At 35.0% G+C, this 24885-nt stretch overlaps 1 protein-coding gene across 4 annotated transcripts in view; it reads left to right on the top strand.

Moving 5' to 3' along the window:
• Positions 1-24885, top strand: part of CFAP47 (cilia and flagella associated protein 47) — a 321340-nt gene that overhangs the window by 52131 nt on the left and 244324 nt on the right. For all 4 annotated transcript variants that reach the window (XM_049871901.1, XM_049871902.1, XM_049871903.1 and 1 more), the window contains exons 19-23: positions 2867-2944; positions 4939-5083; positions 8090-8184; positions 15191-15332; positions 23146-23240. In XM_049871901.1, coding sequence (XP_049727858.1) covers positions 2867-2944; positions 4939-5083; positions 8090-8184; positions 15191-15332; positions 23146-23240 — 555 coding nt within the window. The remainder of the gene's footprint in view (positions 1-2866; positions 2945-4938; positions 5084-8089; positions 8185-15190; positions 15333-23145; positions 23241-24885) is intronic.

Below are 24885 nucleotides of genomic sequence, written 5' to 3' on the forward strand. Positions count from 1 at the left end.
CACCAAAATGTAAATTTTTCTAAAAAAGTACCTTCCACTGTATTTTAAAGGATTATGCTGTTTTTATAAAGCTGACCTTTCTTAGCAGTATAATACAGTGAGGTTCATTTATTCATTCATCCAACACGTATTTATTGGGGACGTATTATGTGACTCCATTGTAAATGCTAGGTATGCAAAAGGAACAAGATAACAAGCGTCCTTGATCTTTAATGAGCTTACAATCTGATGGGAAATATAAACAGCTCTATAGAAAATAACAGTATTGTGTAATAAGTACTGTGATGGAGAAATACAGCAGGTTAAGGGAATATACAAGAGAGGTACACAGCCCACGGTTAAAGTGTCAGGGAAAGCTTGTTGGTGAGGATACATCTAAGACACCTAAATGTTAGGAATCAGCCAGATGAAAGGGTTGTTGGTGGGGTGGAGGAGGTGAGAGAGAAAGAGTATTTTAAGAAGTACAGATAGCATGTGATGTGGGATAGAGAGACAGCTGCAAGGCAGATATGAGGGACTTAAAATTTAGCATGACCAGATTATATACTGCATGGATAATGGGGAAGGAAGCACTTAGAGACCTAGGTAAATTTTAGTTCATGTAAAGCCTTTTTTTTTTTAAAAGCCTTATCAACAATGTTAACAATGTTGGGCTTCATATTAAGAGCTAGAGGTTTTAAGCACAGGGGTTTCAAAAGCAGATTTGCATTTTTCAGACACCACTTTAGTTATAGAGCAGTGAACTGGGGTCAGCAAGATTGACTTCAGAGTGATTAGTCCAGGCTAGCGAAGACGGTATTCTCTTTCAGGAAGTAGGATACTAGATCCATTTAGCAGATGAATACTTAGGGCTTGGTGATTGAAAATGGTTACATATCTATGAGAGGGGTAAGACAAGAGTGAGGAGAATGGTGGCACCATTACAGTGAGAAAGAGATCAGAGGATGAGTATCAGATCTGGAAGGACATGTTGAGTTTGAGGCACCTTTTGGGTCTCCATGCGGAGAGATCTAGTAAAGAGACAGTTGCATATACATTTGGGTCTGAAGGTTAAGGATTAATCTTAGAGATGATGAACAAATTTTCCATTGCTCCTGTGAAACCTAGGTGAGTGTAAGTGTATCAAAGATATTGGTAAGTGAGAGACTAGAATAATAAACTTTGGAATTGAAGTTGAATAAGAACGAAATATAGAAGGGTAAATTGGGACTAATTGCGAGAATATCACACAACACGGGCTTAGAAGTCCCCATGATGTCCAGGAATGTCTTTGAAAATGAGTGAAAATTCAGGAATGAAAGGATGTTGTGGGAAAGAGAAGGATGACTGTATGTACTATTTCAGAGATCATGCAGTTATGAGGGATGAGAGTGTCAGGGTGTAGTTTAAGTCTCTAGCGATGAAAAGGTCAAGGGACCAATGGACTAGATAGTGAATGAGTTATTTTAGCCAGGAGTCTTTGGTGAATGAAAAAACGATGGGCAGGGGAATAAAACGCAGGTATGGGGAGTCAAGACTTGTATAAATGGTTCATCAGATGAAAAACATGCCAATTCACTATTTCCTCTGAATCATTAAATTGTGTTTCTTATGATTTTAGTCAAATGTCTTATTATGTACTATATAACCTTTAAATAAATTGTGGAAATCATATAGTATTATGAATATGGCAACTTGGTTAATAAGACAATTTAACTGGCATACTACTTTCCCCAATAATTCCGAATAAATGCTATTTTGTGATATCTTTGCCTATAAATAATGTCAGTGATTCTGAGGAAAAAAGTGAAATACTCTCATATTGGTTTCTTGAGTGTAATATACATTTAGACTTAAATCTAGATCTGACTTCTTTGTTTGCTTGTATAGATAGGGTCTCTTAGGGAATGCTATTTTTATGCATCTGAGATTTTTGCTTAAATGATTATACCAAAACCAAACCAAACCCAGTGCTGTTGAGTCGATTCTGACTCATGGCGACCCTATAGGACAGCGTAGAACTGCCCCATAGAGTTTCCAAGGAGCATCTGGTGGATTCGAACTGCTGACCCTTTGGTTAGTGGCCGTAGCATTTAACCACTACGCCGCCAGGGTTTCCTTAAATGTTTATATGTTCAAATAATCTGTAGTTTCCTATTTTGTAGGAATTATACAACTAAATTCTTATGTCACTATCTTAAGTTTCTATAAGACAGTTGAGTGTAAGTGATAAGAACATGATCTTTGACTTTAGACAGCCATTGGTTCAAGTTTAGCTGTTGATGCTTTCAAGTTGTATGACCTCAAGAAAAAGACAGATTACTTGGCCTCTCTAAGCCTCAGTTGTCCTCACTTGTAAATTAGGGCTATTAACAATAGCAACTTCATAGGATATAAAAAAAAAATACTGAGGAATAAAATGGAGATAATGTATTTAGCACTGTACTTGGCCCATAAAATCAGCAATTTGTATCTGCTATTTTTTATTATTATTGATGATGATGATGATGATATTAGTGTCTTTCTATGGGGAGAAGTCTGTTGCACTCAGTTTCCTGTTTGTTTTGATTTTGAATAATCCATTGAAATTAGGGAAGAAAAAGGTGGCTATATAGAGTGGCATTGAGATCTATTCGGATGGATAGAGCTCTGCAGTAAAGTTCACAAGCCTTTAGCTGATCCCATGTGTGTTGGAGGCTTCCTAGAAGTATCAATTGAGCATAACAAGAAATGTGATGATAACTACTAGAATAAATCTTGTGGTATTTATAAATGTTCTGATTATTTAAATTAAAAAAAAGTTATAAAAATACCAGGTAGTATTTCAGCAATTTATAATTATATTTTGATGTGGTTTCTACAAAGTTTTCTATTTCTCCTAAATAAGGTTGCTATTCGCCATGCAAATATCTTAGACCTTAGGATTGGTGGATCTATTGAGGTTGCCGATGTTGAAGTCAGCCCGGTGAGTGTGTTACATATTTGTGTAATCACCTTATTAAGTGTGGTGATTTTTATTTGCTGTATATCCCTAATGAGCATATTATGATTAAGCATATTTTATTATATAGTAATTTGACAGATATAAATGAATATATGTAATAAATAAGTTGAGATAAAGCATGATATGAAATGAAGATTTGTGAACCATCACTGAACTTAAGTATCAGAACACTACCAATACCCTTAAAACCTTCCATAGACCTCAGCGGAGCCCTGGTGGTGCAGTGGTTAAGAGCTCAGCTGCTAACCAAAAGGTCATCAGTTCAAATCCACCAACCACCCCTTAGAAACCCTATGGGGCAGTTCTGGTCTGTCCTATAGGGTCACTATGAGTCGGAATTGACTCGATGTAGACTTTATCATGATTCTATACCTTACAAAAAGATAACCACTTTCCTGAATTTTGTGATTAATATGCTTTTACTTTTTCTTATAGTGCCGCTACTTATGTATGAATCTCTTAATTATTCATTGTTTAGTTTTGTTTGTTGTTGTTGAGCTTTATAACAAAGGTATAATATTTGTAGTCTTTGGTGAGTTAATTTTAACTAAACATTGTGTTTCCAAAGTTCATCTAAGTTGTATGTAGCTGTGTTTTATTCATTTTCACTACTCTATAATAGCCCATTATGTGGCTATACTATACATACTCATTCTCTTGTTTCTGCTCTTTGGTATTACAAGCACCATAGGCTGTGAATATTAATATACATATTTTCTGAGCTCATGTGTTAGAGGTTCTGTAAGGAGCGAAGCTTCTGAGAAAGAGTATGTGCATGTTTGACTTCACAAGATAATGTCCAAATTGTCATCTCGAGTTTTTATTTTTCCACATTCCATTGCTCCACAGAATGGAAGAAAAGGAGTGATTTTTTGACATGTACAAAGAATCAAACTGCCGTTATCCTTTTTGGACTTTACAAAGTTTATCTATAGAACTGAGTTGCTATTTTAAGTGGAACACATTGTGGCCAGTTGACCTTAATGCAGTATCTGCCTCAACATTAAAAAGCACTATTATTTCATTTTCCTTTTAATGTTAGATGTGACTGTTTTACTAAGGAACTGTAGGGTATCTATATTAACTGTACCAGAAGGAGGAATCCTATAGAGTTTTGTGGTATAGGCACATGCCAGGCATATGAGTAGAGTTCAGGCACATTAAACAAACATTCCTTGTGTATTTAAGGTAGGTGTCAGGTAGGTGCTAGGGATGTAAAGATGAATCAGACTTAATATCCAGTAGGAGAGAAAGATAAAGAAACAAATAAATGGACTATCTGATGCAATAATGTAAGTAAATATAAGGGATAGAAGTAGTCCTGAATACAGAGCAAGTAACTCTGGTTTCTCTTACTGGGGTTTGAAGGACATGTAAGGTATTGTCAGGCAATTACAAATTAGGGAAGGACCTTCCTGTCAGAAGGAACAAGATAAAAACACAGAGAAGTAGAACACCAAGGTGTGGGTCATAACTGACCAGTCATACAGCTTGTCTGAGGTGTTAAGTGATAGGGTGAGAGCAGAGTTAACTGAGGCTGGAGCATGAGGCAGGAGAAGGTCATGGTGAGCTTCAGGAGGAATGTGGGCATTGGCCTGTAGATGGTGGGGAACCATCAAGGTTTTAAGAAGGGAAGTGATGTGATCAGATTCTCAGTTAGTTCAGTTGTGGCTTATTTGTGAAGAGGGATAATTGGAGAAAGGGAAAAATTTGGAGACTAAATGAAAAGTGATAAGTTACTGATTCCATACAGTTACAGTAAGGATAAGAGGTAAAGAAGGTGGTAAAATTAACAGGATTTGGTAAATGATTGCACATAGGGGGTTGGGAGAAGAAGAAAAAAAATGACTGATTTATATAGTTTTTTGCTGTAAATAAACATAACAGTATAATTTTCAGTTTACATTCTTTCATATATTATTAACTCTCTGATTATTATTATTTTTTTATTCTAGAATGTCTTTCATTTCTGTGGCACCTATGTCGGCTCTACTGAGGTTATTCCATTTGTAATAAAAAACAGAGGTATAACACGTGCCAGGGTGGAGTTTGATCTAGAAGAATATGAAGATTTTGCTATGGATTTAAAAGACAAGGCGTGTATGTATTTTATTCTGTAATAGTATTAATATAAAAGTAAAGCAGTTTTAAGTTGCCCTAAGGTATAAGATTCTCTGGTACATAGGGTCACTATGAATCAGAACCAACTGGATGTCACCTAACAACAACAACAACAACAACAAGGTATAACTGGAAAAAAATATTACAAGTCAAGGGCAATCATTCTTTAATACTTTTAATAACTAAGTGCATTTTTTTAATGTGTAAATATATATGCAACAAGGTATTTGTACATTTTGACATTCTTCACATTTGAGTGACATTAACTTATGTTCATCGTATTGTTCAACCATCAGCCTTATCTGTACTCAAGTTTTTTTGTCACGCTTAATAGAAGCTCAGCACCCCCTAAGCACCTTATCACCTCCCTCCCACCCATTCCCAGTAAGCACTAATAAACTTTGGTCTCTATACGCTTGCCTATTCTAGATATTTCATACAAGTGGGATCATACAATATATTCCTTTTGTGACGGACTTATTTCACTCAGCATAGTGTTTCCAAGGTTCATTCACATTACGGCATGAATTAGATTTCATTTTTATTTGTATTTCAGTAATATTCCATTGTATGGATATGCCACATTTGGTTTATCCATTCACCTGTTGCTGGACATTTAGGCTGTTTCTACTTTTGACGATTGTGAATAGTGCTTTAATGAACAATGGTGTACAAATACCTGTTTGTGAAACTATGTAAAGCCAATATGATTTTATCTCTAGAAATATGTCAATATTAATATTAGAAGACTTTGGTAATACTTGACTATAACTTTGTTTATTATTTGACTTGATATAGTAAGTTAAGTATAAGTATTTACTATAAATGAAAATACAGTCATTAATTGTTGGTTAAATTGCTCAAGAATTTCAGGTAAGCGTCTTTGGAGAGCTCTCTGTATATGTTCATTCATGTATTAGGAGTCTTTATGTTAAATTAGATTTAAACAAGATATGAATTTCTATAAGTGCATTTCATTTATTTAGTTCAGGGATTAGGAACTTTAGTTATTTTAACACTTTATTTTCCCTCACTGCCTCTTTTACTCTCACCTCCCTTGTTCAATGGAGCTACTCTGCAGAATGCCTTTGTTTCCACCTCTCTGCTTTATTTTTGGTTTAAAGTTTAAAGATTATCTCAGGGCACTAGTTTCAGGGGTTCATCCAGCCTTCATGGCTCCAGAAAATCTGGAGTCCATGAGAATTTGAAATTCTGTGTACATTTCCCCCCTTTTGATCAGAATTCTTCTGTAGAGTATTTGGTCAAAATGTTAAGTATTGCTAGCCAGCCACTATTCAGTTCTTCTGATCTCATGGCAAAGGAGGCAGTTGTTCACGAAGGCAGTTAGCTACACATTCCATAGCCTCCTCCTATTCCTGGCTTTCCTTCCAGGTGAAGGGAGACTAATTGTGCCTTGGGGACATTTAGGTGTTAAAATATTTGTAATAATATCCTTCATTGACAAATTAGACTTTGGTTTTTGACCAAAGGATTGATTGTTTCAGGATTCCTTGATACAGTGATGTAATAGAAAATGTTGAGTCCACTTGGTATAATCTCATCTTATCTTTCCAGTCACCTCTCCACCTCTCTGCTGCAGCCATACTGTATTACTCATTTCCCTCCAATTGCGCTCGGCCTCCCTTCTCAAAGGATGGCTTCTGCCCTTCTATTTCTGCTGTCTAAGATTCCATCCTCCTTCACAAACTAGCACCAATGTCTTGAGTCTTGAGTCATTAGCCCCATCCCTACCCCAGTCCAGTAGGCTGAAATTCATCGTTTTTTCTCTTTGCTCCCTTACAGTTTTGTTTAAGTTTTATTATAGCACTAACCAAATTATGCCTTGTATCAAAGGAAGCTCTGTACATTTTTGTCTGCCCTACTCGATTGCAAGTGCTCCATGAGAACAAGGATTGCACTTAAAATTTTTGTGTTCTACTAGACTTGTTCTGTTTTTTTTTTTAGACTTGTTCAATATAGTGTTGTGTGTATAATAAGCACTCAAGAAATATTTATTAAAGCTAGCTTGGATTTTAGATTTTATAAATTATAAATTTATACTCCAAATATATTTATGAATATATTTCTTTTGTTTATTTATTCATCTATTTTCTTATGTTTTCTATATATTCTCTGTATATCCATTCTAAGTGGGCATTCTTTGCTTTATAATATGTGTATCTTTTCCTGCATCACAAACAATGCTTTTAATGCTATACACTTAATGGATTTTTTTGTTGTTTAATGGTTTTTACATCACACCAAGGGTGAGTAAAATTGAGTGGGTTGATGGAGACTGATATGAGTTATTTAAGTTTGTTTCCAGACAGGGGCAATGGGAACTGTTAATATTCCATGAATTAGTAAAAAATTTTAGGGAGAAAATAGGATCTTTAAAATTGTTTAGGTGAGAGCAAAGATTCTGGCTCTGTTGTAAATAATATTTGATCTTTCGGTAGTTCCTTTTCAAAGTTCGTATAATTGGTTACAATTTTTGAACCTGAAATTTAATTACTGTGGGACAGTTATTTCTGTATCCTTACCATATGACCTTGTACCTAGAATGATCCCATTTTATTAATAAGTTTCCTCATACAAATTGTGGTTGTCTTCTTTGCAGACTCCTTGATTCATCAGAGGAGGTCTGGATCTTCCCTTTTCAATCTTCATTAGAGGGGGAGTCTCCCAGCTGTTCTTGGACCTAAGATTCAGTCATTTAATTGCTCTTGGCCTTTATTCCTTCTCACATTCACTTAAATTTGACTGTGATATGTTTCTTGAACTTTTGAGTTTTTGTTAATAAGTTTACCTTTCCAGTGTTGCTGATGGAATGTATGTTTGTTCCAGGTTTGGATACCTGTTTTACTGGTTAACATCTTGCTATTAAGAGCTATTCTTTATCCAGTGACCTTTTACAGTTCTGCACAGATACTCAGTAATAATTACTTTTTGATTGTTATGAACATTTTTTTTTCTGTTTTATAGCGGAGTTTGCAAATCCTGAATTTCCATTCATATATTCTTTTGAGGTAGAGGAAAATACATCTCTGGAATGCGGCCTAGCATTTTCTCCCAAAGAAGTAAGTTCAGCTTTCTGATACTCATATGTAATACTGGGGAGCAGTAGAGTTTTAGATAATTCCAACCAAGAAGTTATCAAATATCCCCTAAATTCTGTTTGTAGTGGATCAGGTCCTAGCTTGTGAGTTTGCCTGAGTATATACTCTTTAATTCATTGAAATTATTGCTAGAGGTGTCTGGCCCATGCTTCTGAAGTGCCTCAAGAGGTGAAGAGGGCACTCACAATGAACCTACGGCCTGTGGTCTCCGTTATGCATTCTAGAAAATTCAGGATATGACACGTTGTGAAAGAGGAAAATTGAAGCTAACACAAAAATCGCTTCTATTCGAGCCAGGATGTGCTTACTACGTATTATTTTAGGGGGATGTGCCTGATGCTCTTGTAATCACCACCTGAAATTACCAAGGAGATGCTGTGAAGATATAAATAATCAGTATCTGCTATGGTACTGATTATTTTTATAGTGTCCCCTTGATGGTTAGTGATTCGAAAACAACAACAATCAAAACAAAAAGAACAAAAAATAAACAAACACAATCAAAGGAAAAAAACTTGCCTGGAATGCATCCAGAAGGAAGGGCAAAATTTCAGGTGTTAGCTCTGTGTGGTACAAACAGTTAAGCTCTCAACCACAAGCCAAAAGATTGGTGCTTTGAACCCACCCAGAGGTGCCTCAGAAGACAGGCCTGGCAGTCTGCTTCCGAAAGGTCATGGCGTTGAAAACCCTAAGGAGTGCAGTTCTACTCTGTACACATGGAGTCGCCGTGAGTCAGAATCTTTTTAAAAATATTATTTGCCATCTTCACATGTTTATAAATTTTAGAATCATTTTATCAAGTTTATAGCTAAACATTCTGTGAGGATTTTGATTTGTGTTACATTAAATTACTAAAAAAAATTGGGGAGAAGTGATTATTATATTGAGGCTTCCTATTCAGAAATAAAATATGTCTTTCATTTTACTAAAGTATCGTCTGCCCCTCAGCTAAATTGTGAAATATCTTGAAGTAGTAATTTTCCTGTGTTATTTTGTTAAGTAAGGAACCTGTGGCACAGTGGTTAAAGTGCTTGGCTACTAACTGAAAGGTCAGTGGTTCGAACCCACCAGACACTCTGTAGGAGAAAGATGCGACAGTCTGCTATAAAGATTACAGCCTTGGAAACCCTATGGGGCAGTTCTACTCTGTTCTACAGGGTTGCTATGAGTCAGAATCGACTCAACAGCAACAGGTTTGGTTTTGGTTTTGGTTTTGGTTTTGTTCAGTGTAAATATTTGGATTTTATGTGTTTTGATACTATTATATTTTGAAACCTATTAATGTTGCTAAAGAGCTAAAACTCTCTTACTTTAAACTTTGATTAATTCTAATTATCCTCATCTTACAGGAATAGTCTAATAGGCCGCAAATGTTGCTGTTTGTCTTTTCCATTTTTCTTATTATATTACATTGTTTAGAATTCCCAGAACCATGTCAAATTATTTTATTAGTCTTATCTTATGCCTGATTTCCTGTGAAAGAATTTAATGTTTTAAACTCATGTTGGGAAGTATCTTGCTATTTCTAATTTACCACAACTTTTTATCAGGAATAGGTATGAAGTTTTATCTGCTCAAATACCATTATGCCATCAATTATATTATTTGTCGAATGATGAAAACAGTATAACATAGTTCACCATTATATTAGAATTGGTAGTACATTTTTGATACACATCAATCAGTAAATCAATAAATATCTATTCAATGAATAAATGAAATTGAAGTATCCCCGAGCATTCATTTCTGGTCATTTGTTCTATTATTGCTTTTGGATAATTAGAACTGTAATCAATGAAGCAAATGGTATAAGCATTTTAATTATTGGTATATATACTCAAATAAGATATAACTGACTTGTTGGCACGTAACACCAACAACATAGTCAAATTGCCACCACAGATCTTGTGTCAGTTTATACTTTCATAAATAGTCATCATTCAGTTAATACTTATTGAGCACAGTATCCAGAATTAATATCGGGACAGGAGAAAATGTGGCAGTCTTCTGTAAAGATTACAGCCTTGGAGACCCTATGGGGCCGTTCTACATTGTCCTACAGAGTCGCTATGAGTCTAAATTTATTCTACGGCAGTAGGTTTTGTTTTGGTGAGGGTTATAGTAGAGAGTTTACAATCTAGTGTGGTACCATGCTGTTCTTTCTTTCTATCTTCTTCACACTGGGTATTATCATTGCCAATGTAATAGACAAATGTGCCAAAAGTCCAATGTATCTATTTTTCTTTTCTCACTTATGCGTTTGGTGTCGTATGTAAGAATCTGTTGTCTAATGCAAGTCATAAAGATTGATTCTTTGTTTGCTTCAACGAGTTTTATAGTTCTTACATTTAGGCCTATTAACCATTTTGAGTTAATTTTTGTCTGTGGTGTAAGGTAAGGGTCAAGCGTCATTCTTTTGCATATGAATGTTCCTGAACCATATTTTGAAAAGATCATTTTATCCCGTCGAATTGTATTGCCATCCTTGTCAAAAATCAATGGACTTTAAATGTAGGGGTTTATTTCTGGTATCTCAATTCTATTCCATTTATCTCTATGTCTGTCTTTATCTCAGTACCACAATGTCTTGATTACTGTAGCTTTCTAGTAATTTTAGAAATTGGCAATGTGAGTTCTCCGGTTTTGTTCTATTTCAATATTTTTTTTCTAATTTGGGTATCTTGTGTTTTCATATGAATTTTAGGTTCAGCTTGCCAATTTATGTAAAAATTCGTCTGGGACTTTGATAAGGGTTATGAAGAATTTGTCCACCAGCTTGGGGAGTAGTGCTGTCTTAGCAATATTAAGTCTTCCCATCCATGAGTACAAGGTGTTTTTCCATTTACTTAGGTCTTTAATTTCTTTCAAAAATATTTTATAATTTCCAGTGTACAACTTTTCTATTTCTTTTGTTAAATTTATTCCTGAGAAATGAATTCTTGCGATCCTGTTGTAAATGGAAAAGTTTTCTGAATTTCACTGTGGATTGTTATTTGCAAGTCTAAAGGAAAACAAGTGATTTTCATCATCGAGCTTGTGTCTTGCAACCATGTTGACTCGTTTATTAGTTCTAATAATTTGTTAACAGATTCCTTATGATTTTCTGAATATAAGAGCATATCATCTGCAAATAGACATATGTTTACTTCTTTCTTTCCAATCTACGTGCCTTTTATTTGTGTTTAGTGCCTAATTTCTAGAACTTCTAGTATAATGTTGAATAAAAGTGATGAGAACGAACATCTTTATCTTCTTCCTGACCTTAGGAGGTGTCTTAGTTACCCAATGATGCTATAACTGAAATACCACAAGTGGATGGCTTTAACAAACAGAAATTTATTCTCTCACAGTCTAGAAGGCTAGAAGTTCAAATTCAGGGTGCCAATTCCAATGGAAGGCTTTCTCTCTTTGTGGATTCTGGGGGAAGGTCCTTGTCATCAATCTTCCCCTTGTGTAGGAGCTTTTCAGCTCCAAAGGATGTGCTATTCTCCTAGCTCTTCTTTCTTGGTGATATGAGGCCCCTATCTCTCTGTTCACTTCTCTCCCCTTTTATCTCTTGTAAGATAAAAGGTGATGCAGGCCATGCCGCAGGGAAACTCCCCTTACATCAGATCAGGGCTGTGACCTGAGTAAGGGTGTTGCATCCCACCCTAATCCTCTTTAACATAACCTAATCTTGCCTCATTAAACCACAGGCAGAGGTTAGGATTTACAACATCCAGGAAAATTACGTCAGATCACCAAATGTAACTACATTGAGGTGAAGCTAGAAGAAACAGCTAAAACAGGTGGAAATGATTGTATCTGGATGTGTGTGTGTGTGCACATGCGTGTGAGTTGATGAAGGGAAGGGGATACTAATTTTCAAAATAAACTTTCTAAGATTTTTTGAGTTTTTTCCAACACGTATTCTTACAATTTTGATAAAAACAATTTCTTAATTTAAAAAAGGAAAATAATCCTTAGATGACAAGATAATATTTTGGAGCATTGAAGTAAATCATTATACTGCCCCACACCTGCATCTTGTACATGCATGTGCACAGAATTGTACACATGCGTACACACACAATCTTCAATAAGGGGAAAAAAACTAATAAGGTTTTTGCAGTATATATATATATATACACACTATATGTATATATATGCATTTATGTATTTTTTAAGTGTATCAAGACCAAGTTATATGTTTTCTTAATAGATCTATATTGTCATCATATATTTTTATACAATAGAAATATGTTTTCGTTGTCTTTGTTTACCCACAAAGGCATTTAATTTAAATGATTGCTGAAAATTAGAATAATCTGTATGCTAATTTAAATCCATTACATGATTTTTTGGGAGGATGCATATGCAATTTGATACTTTTATTTTGTGGACTTCAATTTACTATTTAACGCTGTCATCAATTAAAAACTTGTAAACCTATTTCTTAATATTTAGATTGTGACTTCTAGTATTCTAAAAAATGATTTTAAAACTAACATATAGTGTATATATTTGCAAATATCTGGACTGCCGAACTTTTGCTTAAAATTTTGAATTGTTCTACACTTTCTGGGTATTTTAAGGAGATAGTGACTTAGTGTAATAGAAAAAAATATTCTTTGCCATCGAGTTGATTCGACTCATAGTGACCCCAAGTGCAGCGTAGAACTGCTCCATAGGGTTTCCAAGATTGTAATCTTTACTGAAGCAGACTGCCATGTCCTGCTCATTCCAACAATGAAAAGGACATATAAAATTCTACAGAGATAGCACACTTTATGAAAATTGCTCCATAAATGTGTGTCAGCGAGGTGGATTGATTATCTGGTTTCCAGTTGTTTCAAATGTCCTTTATTTACAGCTAGCTGTAAGTCCTGTTTTTTTTTTTTCTTCTAGAAATGTTAATAGCCAATGGGAGCTCTTTTGGTTGACCAGTGTAGCAGAAAATTATGAAATCAATGATAAAGGTCTGATTTGTAGTTGTAACCCTTCCTTTCTCACACTGCACCAGGTTTTGGTGCAGTCAAAAGTTCTGGTGGGCAATTGCAGTTGCATTTGGCATGTTTGACTGGACTGGTTTGTTTACTCTAAGTCATTCAAGTCCCTCTTTTCTTTGTGTACCACTCACACGTTTTTTAGAGTTGCACTTTCCTATAGTAACCACAGGCCACATGTGGATATTTAAATTAAACCTTGAATTAATTAAAATTTACATAAAATTCAAAATGTATTTCCTCATTCAGAATAGCAAACAGTCACTTTTCAAGGGCTCAATATCCACATATCAATATCCACATGGCTAATGGCTACCATTCTGGACAATGCACAGCATTTCTGTCGTCACGGAAAGTTCTATTGACCAACACTTTGAATAGATCTTTCCCTGTTACTAACCTTGCCCAAGTTCTGCCCCATGGCAGAGGGTTGTTATTATGCTGTGGCTCAGTTTCTCTGCGGCTGTCTACAGCGTTCTTCTTTGAAGCTCTATATTTGCCCTGAAGCTCTTGAATATGGAAGAGAATTTTTCTTTTGCCAACTTTTATCTTTTTACCTTTTATCTTTTGTCTGCCCTTTAATGGAATGCAACTTTTAGGTAAACCTTTCACAAAGGTTATTCTGACTTTACAGTCATTCTTAAAGAAAGCTATGAACAAATTCCTCAAGGTTTAGAGGAAAGGACATTTGAGCCCTTTTTATTCATAAGCAGTTTTGTTTACCAATCTTGGCCTGGGCCCTGAAATCCTTCCTTCTCTAGAATATCCGTTTTCAACCTAAGATGCTCCTCTCCTTGAATGATAACATCTGGTGGTTACAAATTCCCTTAACTTCTGCTTGTCTAGCAATGTCTTGGAGCCCTGGTGGCACAGTGGTTAAGAGCTGGGCTGCTCACCAAAAGGTTGGTGGTTTGAATCTACCAGCTGCTCCTTGGAAACCCAATGGGGCAGTTCTACTGCATCCTATAAACCAAAAAAACCAAACCTACTGCTGTTGAGTCGATTCCAACTCATAGCCACCCTATAGGACAGAGTAGACCTGCCCGATAGAGTTTCCAAGGAGCACCTGGCGGATTCGAACTGCCGACCTCTGGGTTAGCAGCCATAGCACTTAACCACTACACCACCACTGTGTCCTATAGGGTGGCTATAAGTCAGAATTGACAGCAGCAGGTTTATGTTAAGTAAATATTTTACTTTCTGAACAATTTGCATACTGTTTCCAAAGTGGCCGTGGAATTTTGCATTCCCACGTCTTCACCAGCTCTTGGTTTTGTACTTTGTTGTTTTAAGCCATTGTGATAGGTGTGAAGTGGTATCTCACGTGGCTTCAATTTGCATTTCTCTAATGTCTAATAATGTTGAGCATCTTTGCATATGTTAATGTGTTATTTCTTTCTTCTTAAGTATTTTTTGTATCTTTTGACTATTTTATTATTAGGTAGTTTGCTTTTTTTTTTCGAGCTTTCAGTGTTCATTATGTACCTTGGATACAAATTTTGTTTAGTTTTGTCAGTATTGTGTCTGTGGCTTATAATTTTATTCTTTTAACTCTGTCTTTCACTGGCCAGACATTTTAAAATTTGGTAAAATTCAATTTAATCAGTTTTTCTTTTATACATGGTGCTTTTGTTATTTCATTTAGAAATCTTTGTCTAACCCAGGATCACAAGGATTTTCTCCTAAATTTTCTTCTACCAGTTTTATAGTTTCAAGTTTTATATTTAGGTCTTTGGTCCATTTTGAGTCAATAGGAATTATTTTAATCAATTAAATTGATTATTTGATTACTTAATTAAATTTAAGAATTAATTTTTGATTCATGAAAAATAAATGAATTGTTTTAAATGTACCTTTTAATTATCACAAGACTATTTTCTTTTTTGAGAACTTTTTCTTTTAACTCCTGATTTGCTGAATTATTGGTATCTATCTCTCACAGAGAAAACAGTCACAAGTATGATGTATTTTTTGTCTCTCAGGTGGCAACATTGAACTTTACCTTTCAAGTTCGAGTTAATTTCATGGGTGCTTCAGAAGATTACCGTAAAGCTCATTTGTCAAGCTCTACACCAAGCCCAAAGACAGGGCCACTTATTTCCACATGTTATATTCAAGCGACTGGTATGTATGTGAAACATTCATATTGCTGGGGATAGGCAAATACTTATACTTTAGCAACTAAATTTTTTAAAAGTCAGAATATGATATGTATTCTTCAGAAATAGAAATACTAGAAAGTAAAATTATCATATTCTTTGTGTGAAACTTAAATTATGAGTCTCTGAGATTGAATTTTGACCAATAACAGATATATTCTCAGGTGAGTGGCTCTTGCTAAAAAAAAAAGTAGTATAGAATTAAAAATGAAGGGCAGTTTAGTACTTCACTTATTTTGTGGGCAAATTTTCAATAATTGAAGCAAAATATAGATTATTAAAATAAGACACATTGAATAAAAATAAAATGATGAAAATTTTATTAAGAAAATACTTTTATTCCAAAAGGATGAATTATTAAAGGACTAAGGACTTGTAAAGAGGAATGATCACATTAAAAGTTTTGATTATTTGTAGGATATTTACTCACTTCTCCAAATATTCAAGGGTAAAACTGATGAACTCTGCAAATCATACTTTTGACATGTTTTGACATTGCTTTTTTTAAATCATACATACTTAAGTATTTTTCATGAGAAGACAAAAAGTCTAATCTGGAGCCCTGGTGGTACAATAGTTAAGAGCTATGGCTGCCAACCAAAAGGCCAGCAGTTCAAATCCACCAGCTATTTCTTGGAAACCCTATGGGGCAGTTCTCCTCTGTCCCGTAGGGTCACTATGAGTCAGAATCTACTCAACGGCAATGGGGATTTTATACTATTTTGTTTTTATTCTGGTATTAAGTTAAATTGTCTTTAATAATAAAATAGAGATGTGCATCATATCAATTAATAATTGCATTTGGCAGTCAGTAAGATAGTTTATTTCACTATCATATAAAATCCAGAGTTAGAGATTGCACAGCTAAAGGTGAGGCTCTATGAAGTTAAAGTTTTTTTTCCCTTGTTTTAAGTTATCTTTTTGGGAGGGAAAGTAATCAGTCGAATTTTGTTTTCTGAATTAGGTAGATGATCTTTTATGTGAAGCAAATTAAAATTTTCTTATTTGACAATTAAAACTGAATATATCATCATTCAGGAATATTGGAAAATGTAGAAAACAAAAAATCATCGTGAATGACAATATGTAGTGTTTTCTTAATATTTTGATATTTTACCTTTTTTTACTCTATACGTTATTTTTTGCTGTGATAAAAATATACACAAGAAATCATACACCAATTCAACAATTTCTTCTTGTATAATTTAGTAGCAGAGATTACATTCTTCAAGTTGTGCAACCATTTGCTCTGTCCTTTTTCAGATTGTTCCACAATTAACATAAACTCAGTGCCCTCTAAGCAAAAATTCCCTCATTCCTCCCCCACCCACCCACTTTTGGTTTCTGTATATTTGCTTATTTCATGTGAGATCCTTTCGCAATTGACTTATTTCTATTAGCATAATGTTTTTAAGGTTCATCCATCTCGTGGCATGCATCAGGACTTCATTCTTCTTTATGGCTGAGTATTATCATGTTGAGCCCTGGTGGCACAGGAGTTAAAAGCTTGTCTGCTAACCAAAAGGTCAGCAGTTCAAATCCACCAGCTGGCTCCTTGGGAACCCTATGGGGCAGTTCTACTCTGTCCTATAGGGTCAGTATTCAGACTGTGAGTTGGAATCGACTTGACGGCAATAGATTTGGTTTTGTTTTGTTTGCTTTAATATTACATTGTATGTATGTACCACATTTTGTTTATCCATTCATCTGTTGATGGACCTTTATGATGTTTCCAGCTTTTGGCTGTTGTGAAAAATGCTATAGTGAACATTGGTGTACAGGTTTCTGTTTGTGTTCCTGCTTTCAATTTTTTGGGTACATACCTACAATTGGATTGCTGGGTCATATGGTAGTTCTATATTCAACTTTTTGAGGAACTGCCAAACTACTTTCCACAGTGGCTGTATACCATTTTACATTTGCAATAGCAATGGATGAGAGTTTCAGTTTCTCCACAACTTCACTAACACCTATTGTTTTTCTTTTTTTTTTAATCTTTGTCATTCTAATGGAGGCAAGGTGGTACCACATTGTGGTTTTGATATGCATCTCCCTAATGATTGATGAAGGAGCCCTGGTTGCATAATGGTTATGCACTTGGATGCTAACAGAAAGGTCAGAGGTTTGAACCCACCAGCGGCTCCATGGGAGAAAAGAAAGACCTGGCAGTCTTCTGTAAAGATTTTCATTCTAGGAAACCCTATGGGGGCAGTTCTACTTTGTGCTATAGGGTCTTTAGGAGTCAGAATTGACTCAGTGGCACAAAACAACAATGGCTAATGAGGTTGAACATCTTTTCATGTGCTTTTTGGCCATTTGAATGTTCTCTTTGGTGAAATATCTATTCAAGTCCTTTGACCAATTTTGGACTGGGCGTATACATTACTTTTATCAATTTATTTTTTAATGTAGTTGGAATATTTCTGCTTATGCCAAGTTGAAACCAGCTCTGTTCACTCATTATAAATTTTTCTTTGGATATTATACACCTTTGATAATTATATTAACATTGATATCTAATGTAGAATATTTCATCCAGTAAGTGTCTCTTCTTGGTTACTTAAATATCATCATAAGCATTTAGTTTTTTTCCTTCTTTTATTTTCTTGTTAATGTAAACATTGTAGTAGTGAACATTTTATGTATAATGCTTTTTCCCTATTTAGGATTTTTTTGAAGGTGAGAGTCTCAGAATTGGCTGTATTAGTTCTAAATACCAAACCAAACCCGTTGCTGTGAAGTTAATTCCGACTCATAGTGACCCTCTGTAAGAGTGGAACTGCCCTGTAGGGTTTCCAAGGAGCGGCTGATGGATTCAAACTGCTGACCTTTTGATTAGCAGCTGCAGCTCTTAACCACTGCTCCATCAGCGCTCCATTAGTTCTAAAGTACCTACATTTTTAAGGCTCTCGATGCATATTGTTAAAGGGTTTTTCTAAAGAGTTGTACTGTTTTATACCATCCTGCAGTCTAAACTCTTACCTGTACTGAATTAAATTAATTGATATCTTTCTATGTGATTAAAAGTGCATCATTCAATTTACATTTCTTTGATTGCTAATAAGGATGAATATTTTCATTTGTTGCTATTGGTTATATGTTGCTTATGTAAATTATGTGCTTTGCCTTTTTCAGTGAGGTTTTTGTATTTGTCCAATAGATTTAAGTGTCCTCCATATTTATTTATATATATTTTTCATATTTGCTATGAATGGTTTTTATTATTTGTCAATTTCCTTTAGTTTTATTCATTTTTTAATAGATGTATTTTTAATAGTTTTGTGGTGAAATCTAGCCATCTTTTCCTCTGTGATTTCTAACCTTGCTTCAAAGATCAGATTGCCTTCCCCATCTAGAAGTTTGGTAAATATGTACTTCTGGGTTTTTTTTTTCCACTATGTCTTTTTTAAGCAATAGACTTTCCTTTTTAGGTGTACAAAAAAATTGAGGAGAAAATACAGAAAGTTCCCATATAGTTCCTCTCCCCCTGGCCACAGTTTCTCCTGCTATTAACGTCTTGCATTGGTGTGGTATATTTCTTACAATTGATGAATCAATACTGATATCTTATCACTAACTAACATCCTTAATTTACATGGGGTTTCACTCTTTGTGTTGTATAGTTCTGTGGGTTTTGACAAATGCATAATGTCATGTGCTCACCATTACAATAGCAGACAGGATAGCTTCACTGCCCTAAAAATCTCTCGTGTTCCATCTAGTCATTCCTCCTCCCACCCCATCCCCTCTTCCACACCCTGGGCCACCACTAATCTTTTTATTGTCTCTGTGGTTTTGCCTTATCCAGAATATCATATCATTGGAATCATACATTAGGTAGCCTTTTCGGAGAGGCTTCCTTCGCTTAGCAATATGAATTTAAGGTTCCTCCATGTCTTTTTGGGGCTTGATAACTCATTTCCTTTTTATCACTAAATAGCATCCCATTATGCAATGGAACACAGTTCGTTGATTCATTCACTTATTGAAGGACATCTTGGTTGCTTCCAATTTGGGGCAATTATTAATAAAACTGCTATAAACATCTCCGTGCAGGTTTTTGTATGGACATAAATTTTCAACTCTTTTGGGTAAATGCCCAGAAGTGTGATATCTGAATCGAATGGTGTTATATCTAAAACCTCAAATGTCAAACCCAAGGTCACCTAGATTTTCTCCTATGCTATCTTAAAAAAGTTTCTATGAACTATAAGTAATCTATAGCTCTGAGTCTAGAATCTTTTTTTTTTTAATCTAGATGTCCAATTGCTCCAGCACTATTTGTTGAAAAGACTGTCATTTTTCCATTGAATTGCCTTTATCATTTTGTCTGTCTCGCCACTTTTCAGTGCAGCAGTTTTCCCTGTGACCGCAATTCCTTATGGCTGTGGGGCAATTCTACTCCGTCATATAGGGTTTTTTTTATGAGTCGGAGTCAACCCGACGGCAATGGTTTTTTTTTTTCCAGGAAAAGTTGTTTTCAGTTTGTTGAGATTTTTTTCCTTGTTGTGAGAACAGAAATGGCAACTTCCAAGTTCTTTCCATGTCAAACTGGAAAACTAAGTGTAGTTATTAATTTTTTTTACAAATATTATTGTATTTCCACGAAGGGTAGACATGTCAAAGCAGAATTAATTAAATCATAAAACTTACCAACACCAAAGCTTACTAATGATTCAAATGGTACAAGTAAAATCAGATATGCATGTAATATTTCTTCCTGGAGGAGCTGGGATCTGTCAAATATAGCTTCCAGAATTATCCCTGTCTCCTTAAAATTACTTTTAGTTTTGAGTTAACAGAGGAGTTTTGAATGATGTTTGCAGAAATAATGTTCACAAAGAAAGCTGGTTTTTTCTTTTTTTTTTTTTTTTTTGGAACACCACATTTTTGTACTCTAACAGTTATAAAGATAGGAAATGCCTATATGATTAAATCTCTTTCTCTTGTCATCTATGGCACATAAATCTATAAACTCCATTATATATATAAAAACAAACAAACAAACCCAGTGCCGTCAAGTCGATTCCGACTCATAGAAACCCTATAGGACAGAGTAGAACTGCCCCATAGAGTTTCCAAGGAGCACCTGGCAGATTCAAACTGCCGACCCTTTGGTTAGCAGCCATAGCACTTAACCACAAGGCACCAGGGTTTCCATTATGTATATACATATATATTTTTTTAAATAAACCATATATAGAGAAAAGGTGTGCTAAGGGCTTTCCTTGTAGATGTCCACTGTGTAGAAGTCCAGTGAATAGAAAACAGACACAAATATGTATCATTTTTATATATACAAGAAGGTCTGGTCAAAGCTCATTATTCCCTTAGCTATCACCTCAGTAGGAGGGAGTGAATCACAAGTTTGCTGTTACCTCTTTCCTTCCAAGTTGCATGCATTCATTTTAACATTAAAATAATGCTGACAAGGCTTAAAACCCAAAACAGCTATCCATTATCCCTCTTCTCCTCACTGCTTAGCCTGCTTTCCCAGAGACGACTTTGCTCAGTATTTAGTTATAGCTTTATTTTCAATTAAATTTTTATCCAGAGTTATAACTAGTATGACTACATATTGTTCACGGCTGAGCCAAGCGGTATATCACGCATCGTTCTTGTATTTCCTTTTTTTTAAAGACATTTTTGTTTTTCCCTGAAGTTGACAATTGCTTAGTTTTATTTGAATATTTGACTAAACTGTCCCATGCCACAAAGCTCTGTAATATGCTTGTCAGTACAATGTTCCACATAGTCTAGCCTGTCAGATAATTTTATTTATTCTTGTTTTCTGCAAGTAACCCTCACGGAGCCCATCAACCTCCTGTTCCAAATTGGATTGAATGTCTCCTTTCCCTGCTGCAGAACTTTTGTCTGAGATTATCCTTGTGGATATTACTTTTGACTCTGATCTCTCTTGGATTACCTGTTTCTTGAATCCCTTGTTTTTATATTTCTTGATTTACTTCACTGTTTAGGTAGAGTGTAACTTTGAGGAGCTTCCTAAGAAAGGGTGCATGGGAGTCAGTTTTTTTGAGCATTGACCTATCTGCAGACATCTTTGCTTTCCTCCCACATTTGAATAATAGTATGACTGGGTATAAAATTCTAGACTGAAAATAATTTTCCCTCAATGTTTTGAAGGCATTATCTTCTAACTTCTGTTAGAAGTTCTAACTTCTTCTCAATGTTGTTGCATTGAGATATCTGATGTCATTCTTTTTCCCCATCCATTATTTGTGACATACTATTCCCCTTTGGAAGCTTGTTGTTGTTGTTGTTGGGTGCCATCAAGTTGACGCCAACTCATGGCAACCCCACATGTGCAGAGTAGAACTTCTCCATAGGGTTTTTAGGGTTATGACCTTTTGGAAGCAGATTGCCAGGACTGTCTTCTGAGGCACCTCTGGGTGGGGTCAAACCACCAACCTTTTGGCTAGTGCTCAATTATTTAACCATTCACACCACCCAGGGACCCCTTTCTTTACGTATAACCTTTTTTTCTTTAATGAAAGCAATACTCTGTATCTCTAATTACATTATAATCATTTCTCTAAATTTTTTTTGTTTACTTCACTTTCTCTAATTATGCTATCTCAAAAAACTGGCTTCAGTACTAACTTTGTCTCACTGCTAGGAAAGTGGGATGCCTTGGATTTTTTAGTGGGGGAGGGGGCTCCCAAATGTTAGTCTATGGCTCCATAATCTAAGGTAATTCACTTTTCCAGAAAATTATTCTCCAATATCCTGTTTTACGGAGAAATAATATTTTTGTTTAAATGAAATAAGGCTATCTAAATAGTGAAGTAAATGCCAAAACAAAGCTTCCGTTATGAAAGATGTAACCACACTATTATTTTTACTGGTTATTTCCCAGTTGACAATTTGTAAATGTGCAGGCCATTTTATAAGTGTCACCTTCTGTATATGTGCCATAACGTTATCTTTTCTAGTATTTCTCTCATGAGAGATGTAGGGAGAGACACAATGATGAACACCATCCACACCTTCCTTCTATGCCACATTCCTCACCCCCTGCCAAATCATCCATAATTCCAGTGACACAGTAAATGCACTTTTAAGATGTGATTTTTTTTCAGATTAGAAATTGGTTTCTTTTCATGTACTTGTCATAATCCCAGAGGTTTATGAGACCCTTAAGTATTACATGTATCTCACAGTTAAGTTTTAAACACTATCAGCTTCTCTGGTAGATAATAATATCTGCTCCAAGGCAGCATGCAATTTTAGAGTAACCCCTATTCCTAATCCTCCATAGAGTAGCTGTTTCCCTCCTACAGCTTTCTTGTTTCTGTAGGAAATTTTCTATGATATACTGTCAATTTCGTATGATACATTTTCCCTTTATTCTCATAATTTGTTCTTCTGTATTACTGCTCGCTTCTATTCTTCTAGATTGGTGAAACTAAAATTCCACGAACATGACATTATTTTGAGAAGACCTAGTGTGGAGATCATTCAGACTTTTTTTATATATCAATATTAAATATATTTATCTATTTTATCATCTCAAGAGTAATTTTTCTGTTTTACTTGTAACTACTTACGATAAAAATCCCACAAACTTGGAGCTTTGCAGATGTGGTGAACCTAGATATTCTGAAAATATTTTAAAAAGTAATTTTATTGGCTGGTTGAAGATATCAAAATAGAAACAAATCTTATTTTTTACTGTTTCGGATTGAAAAGCATACTAAGAAATATCCGTGAATTGATATCAATGAGTATTTACCAGCATATTTCCTTTACTCTCATAGTATTGCAGGCACCATTGAAATTATCCAGTACTGAGTTTGTGTTTGAAGTTCCTTTACATAATCTGGAGCAGAATAAGAAAGTCACAAGAGTTCAGGTATGTATAGAGAAATGTTACGCATTGCAGCTGTTTCCCGATAATGGTTTTTAGTTTACTGAGTTGATTTTTCCAAAGTATGTGTGGTTTCAACTATCTCCTGTGATTAATTTCTCCTCAAACATTTAAATATATGGTAATTGGAGCAAGAACGCTGGCATCTTTTGCTGTGAGTCGGGATTGACTTGACAGCAATAGGTTCAGTTTTTTTGGTTTTAGAAAATATATTCTCAGACATAATTTTCAAGGAACAAAAGCACACATAAAATTTTTGTTTTATACATGCATGTATATATATAGATTAATAAGAATATTTAAAATATTTTGGATGTAATTAAATTATCCCTCCTTATACAAATGGAAACTATGATTTAAATTAATGTGAAATATATGCCATAAAACATGTAAAGAAATACAGTAAGAAGCAATAATAAAAAACAAAAATTATCCAGCTATATAATAAAGTAGGTTCTTGGGTGGCACAAACAGTTTGCGCTTGATTAAACTTAAGGTTGATTGTTCAAACCCACCCAGCATCACCATAGAAGAATATCCTGCTGATCTATTTCCATAAAGATTATAAACAAGAAAACCCTACGGAGCTGCTCTACTCTGATACACATGGGTCACCATGATTCGAAATCAACTCGACAGCAATGAGTTTGGTTTTTCCTTTGTTTTTATAATAAAGTAATATATGTTAATTAAATTTTTTTTTAAACTGGATATCTCTACCTCTCTTCTAATCAGGAATCTATCTAGAAGAAAAACAGGAGATGTGCAAAAGAAGGAAACACATGTATGCACTGTAGGAATTTTTGTTTGAACTGTCACTTTTTGTCTTATATGATGCTATTCCCGAAATCAATTTTGAACCTCTGTAGCTTTGGAAAAAAAAAATACCTCATTGCTGTTGAGTCGATTCTGACCCATGGTGACCCTGTAGGGCAGAGTAGAACTGCCCCATAGGGTTTCTAAGGCTGTAATCTTTATGGAAGCAGACTGCCACATCTTTCTCCTGTGGAGCAGCTGGTGAGTTCAGACCGCTGACCTTTCAGTTCTCAGCTGAGTGATTAACCACTGCGCCACCAAGGCTCCTTGAAAAAAATTATAAGCAAAGATATTTAACATTACATCCATAAAACAGTAGGGGAGTACTATATAAAATTATAGTGTAAAAAAAAAATCTCTTCGAAACTAAAATATAACTGCTCAGAGCATAAAAATTCAATAAAACTTCTAATTAGGACTTGAAGAATGCAGATCTTTTTATTCCTTTGTTATGAAAATTAAAATATATATGTATATATAAAGCATATTTTTGTTTTAAGTTGCTTACAGCTTAACCAGGAAATACCAGTCAACCTGGAAAAAAGTAATAAACCTTCTGGAATAGAAAACTAGGGCAAAGGTAACTCTTCCAAGACAAGACTTAGGGGGAAAAAAGTCTCTCCAACAGTTTTTCTGAAGAACCAAGGCAAAAGGCCACATAAAGGAACTCATTTCACCACACTGGGTCATTTGGTTGTTCTATATTTGACTTTTTTTTCCCTAAGAAACCATCAAACTGGTTTCCATAGCAGCTGTACCATTTTGCATTCCTGCCAGCAGTGGATGAGGGTTTGAATTTTTCCACATGCTCTCC

Source organism: Elephas maximus, chromosome X (assembly GCF_024166365.1).
Source record: "Elephas maximus indicus isolate mEleMax1 chromosome X, mEleMax1 primary haplotype, whole genome shotgun sequence".
Lineage (NCBI taxonomy): Eukaryota > Metazoa > Chordata > Mammalia > Proboscidea > Elephantidae > Elephas > Elephas maximus.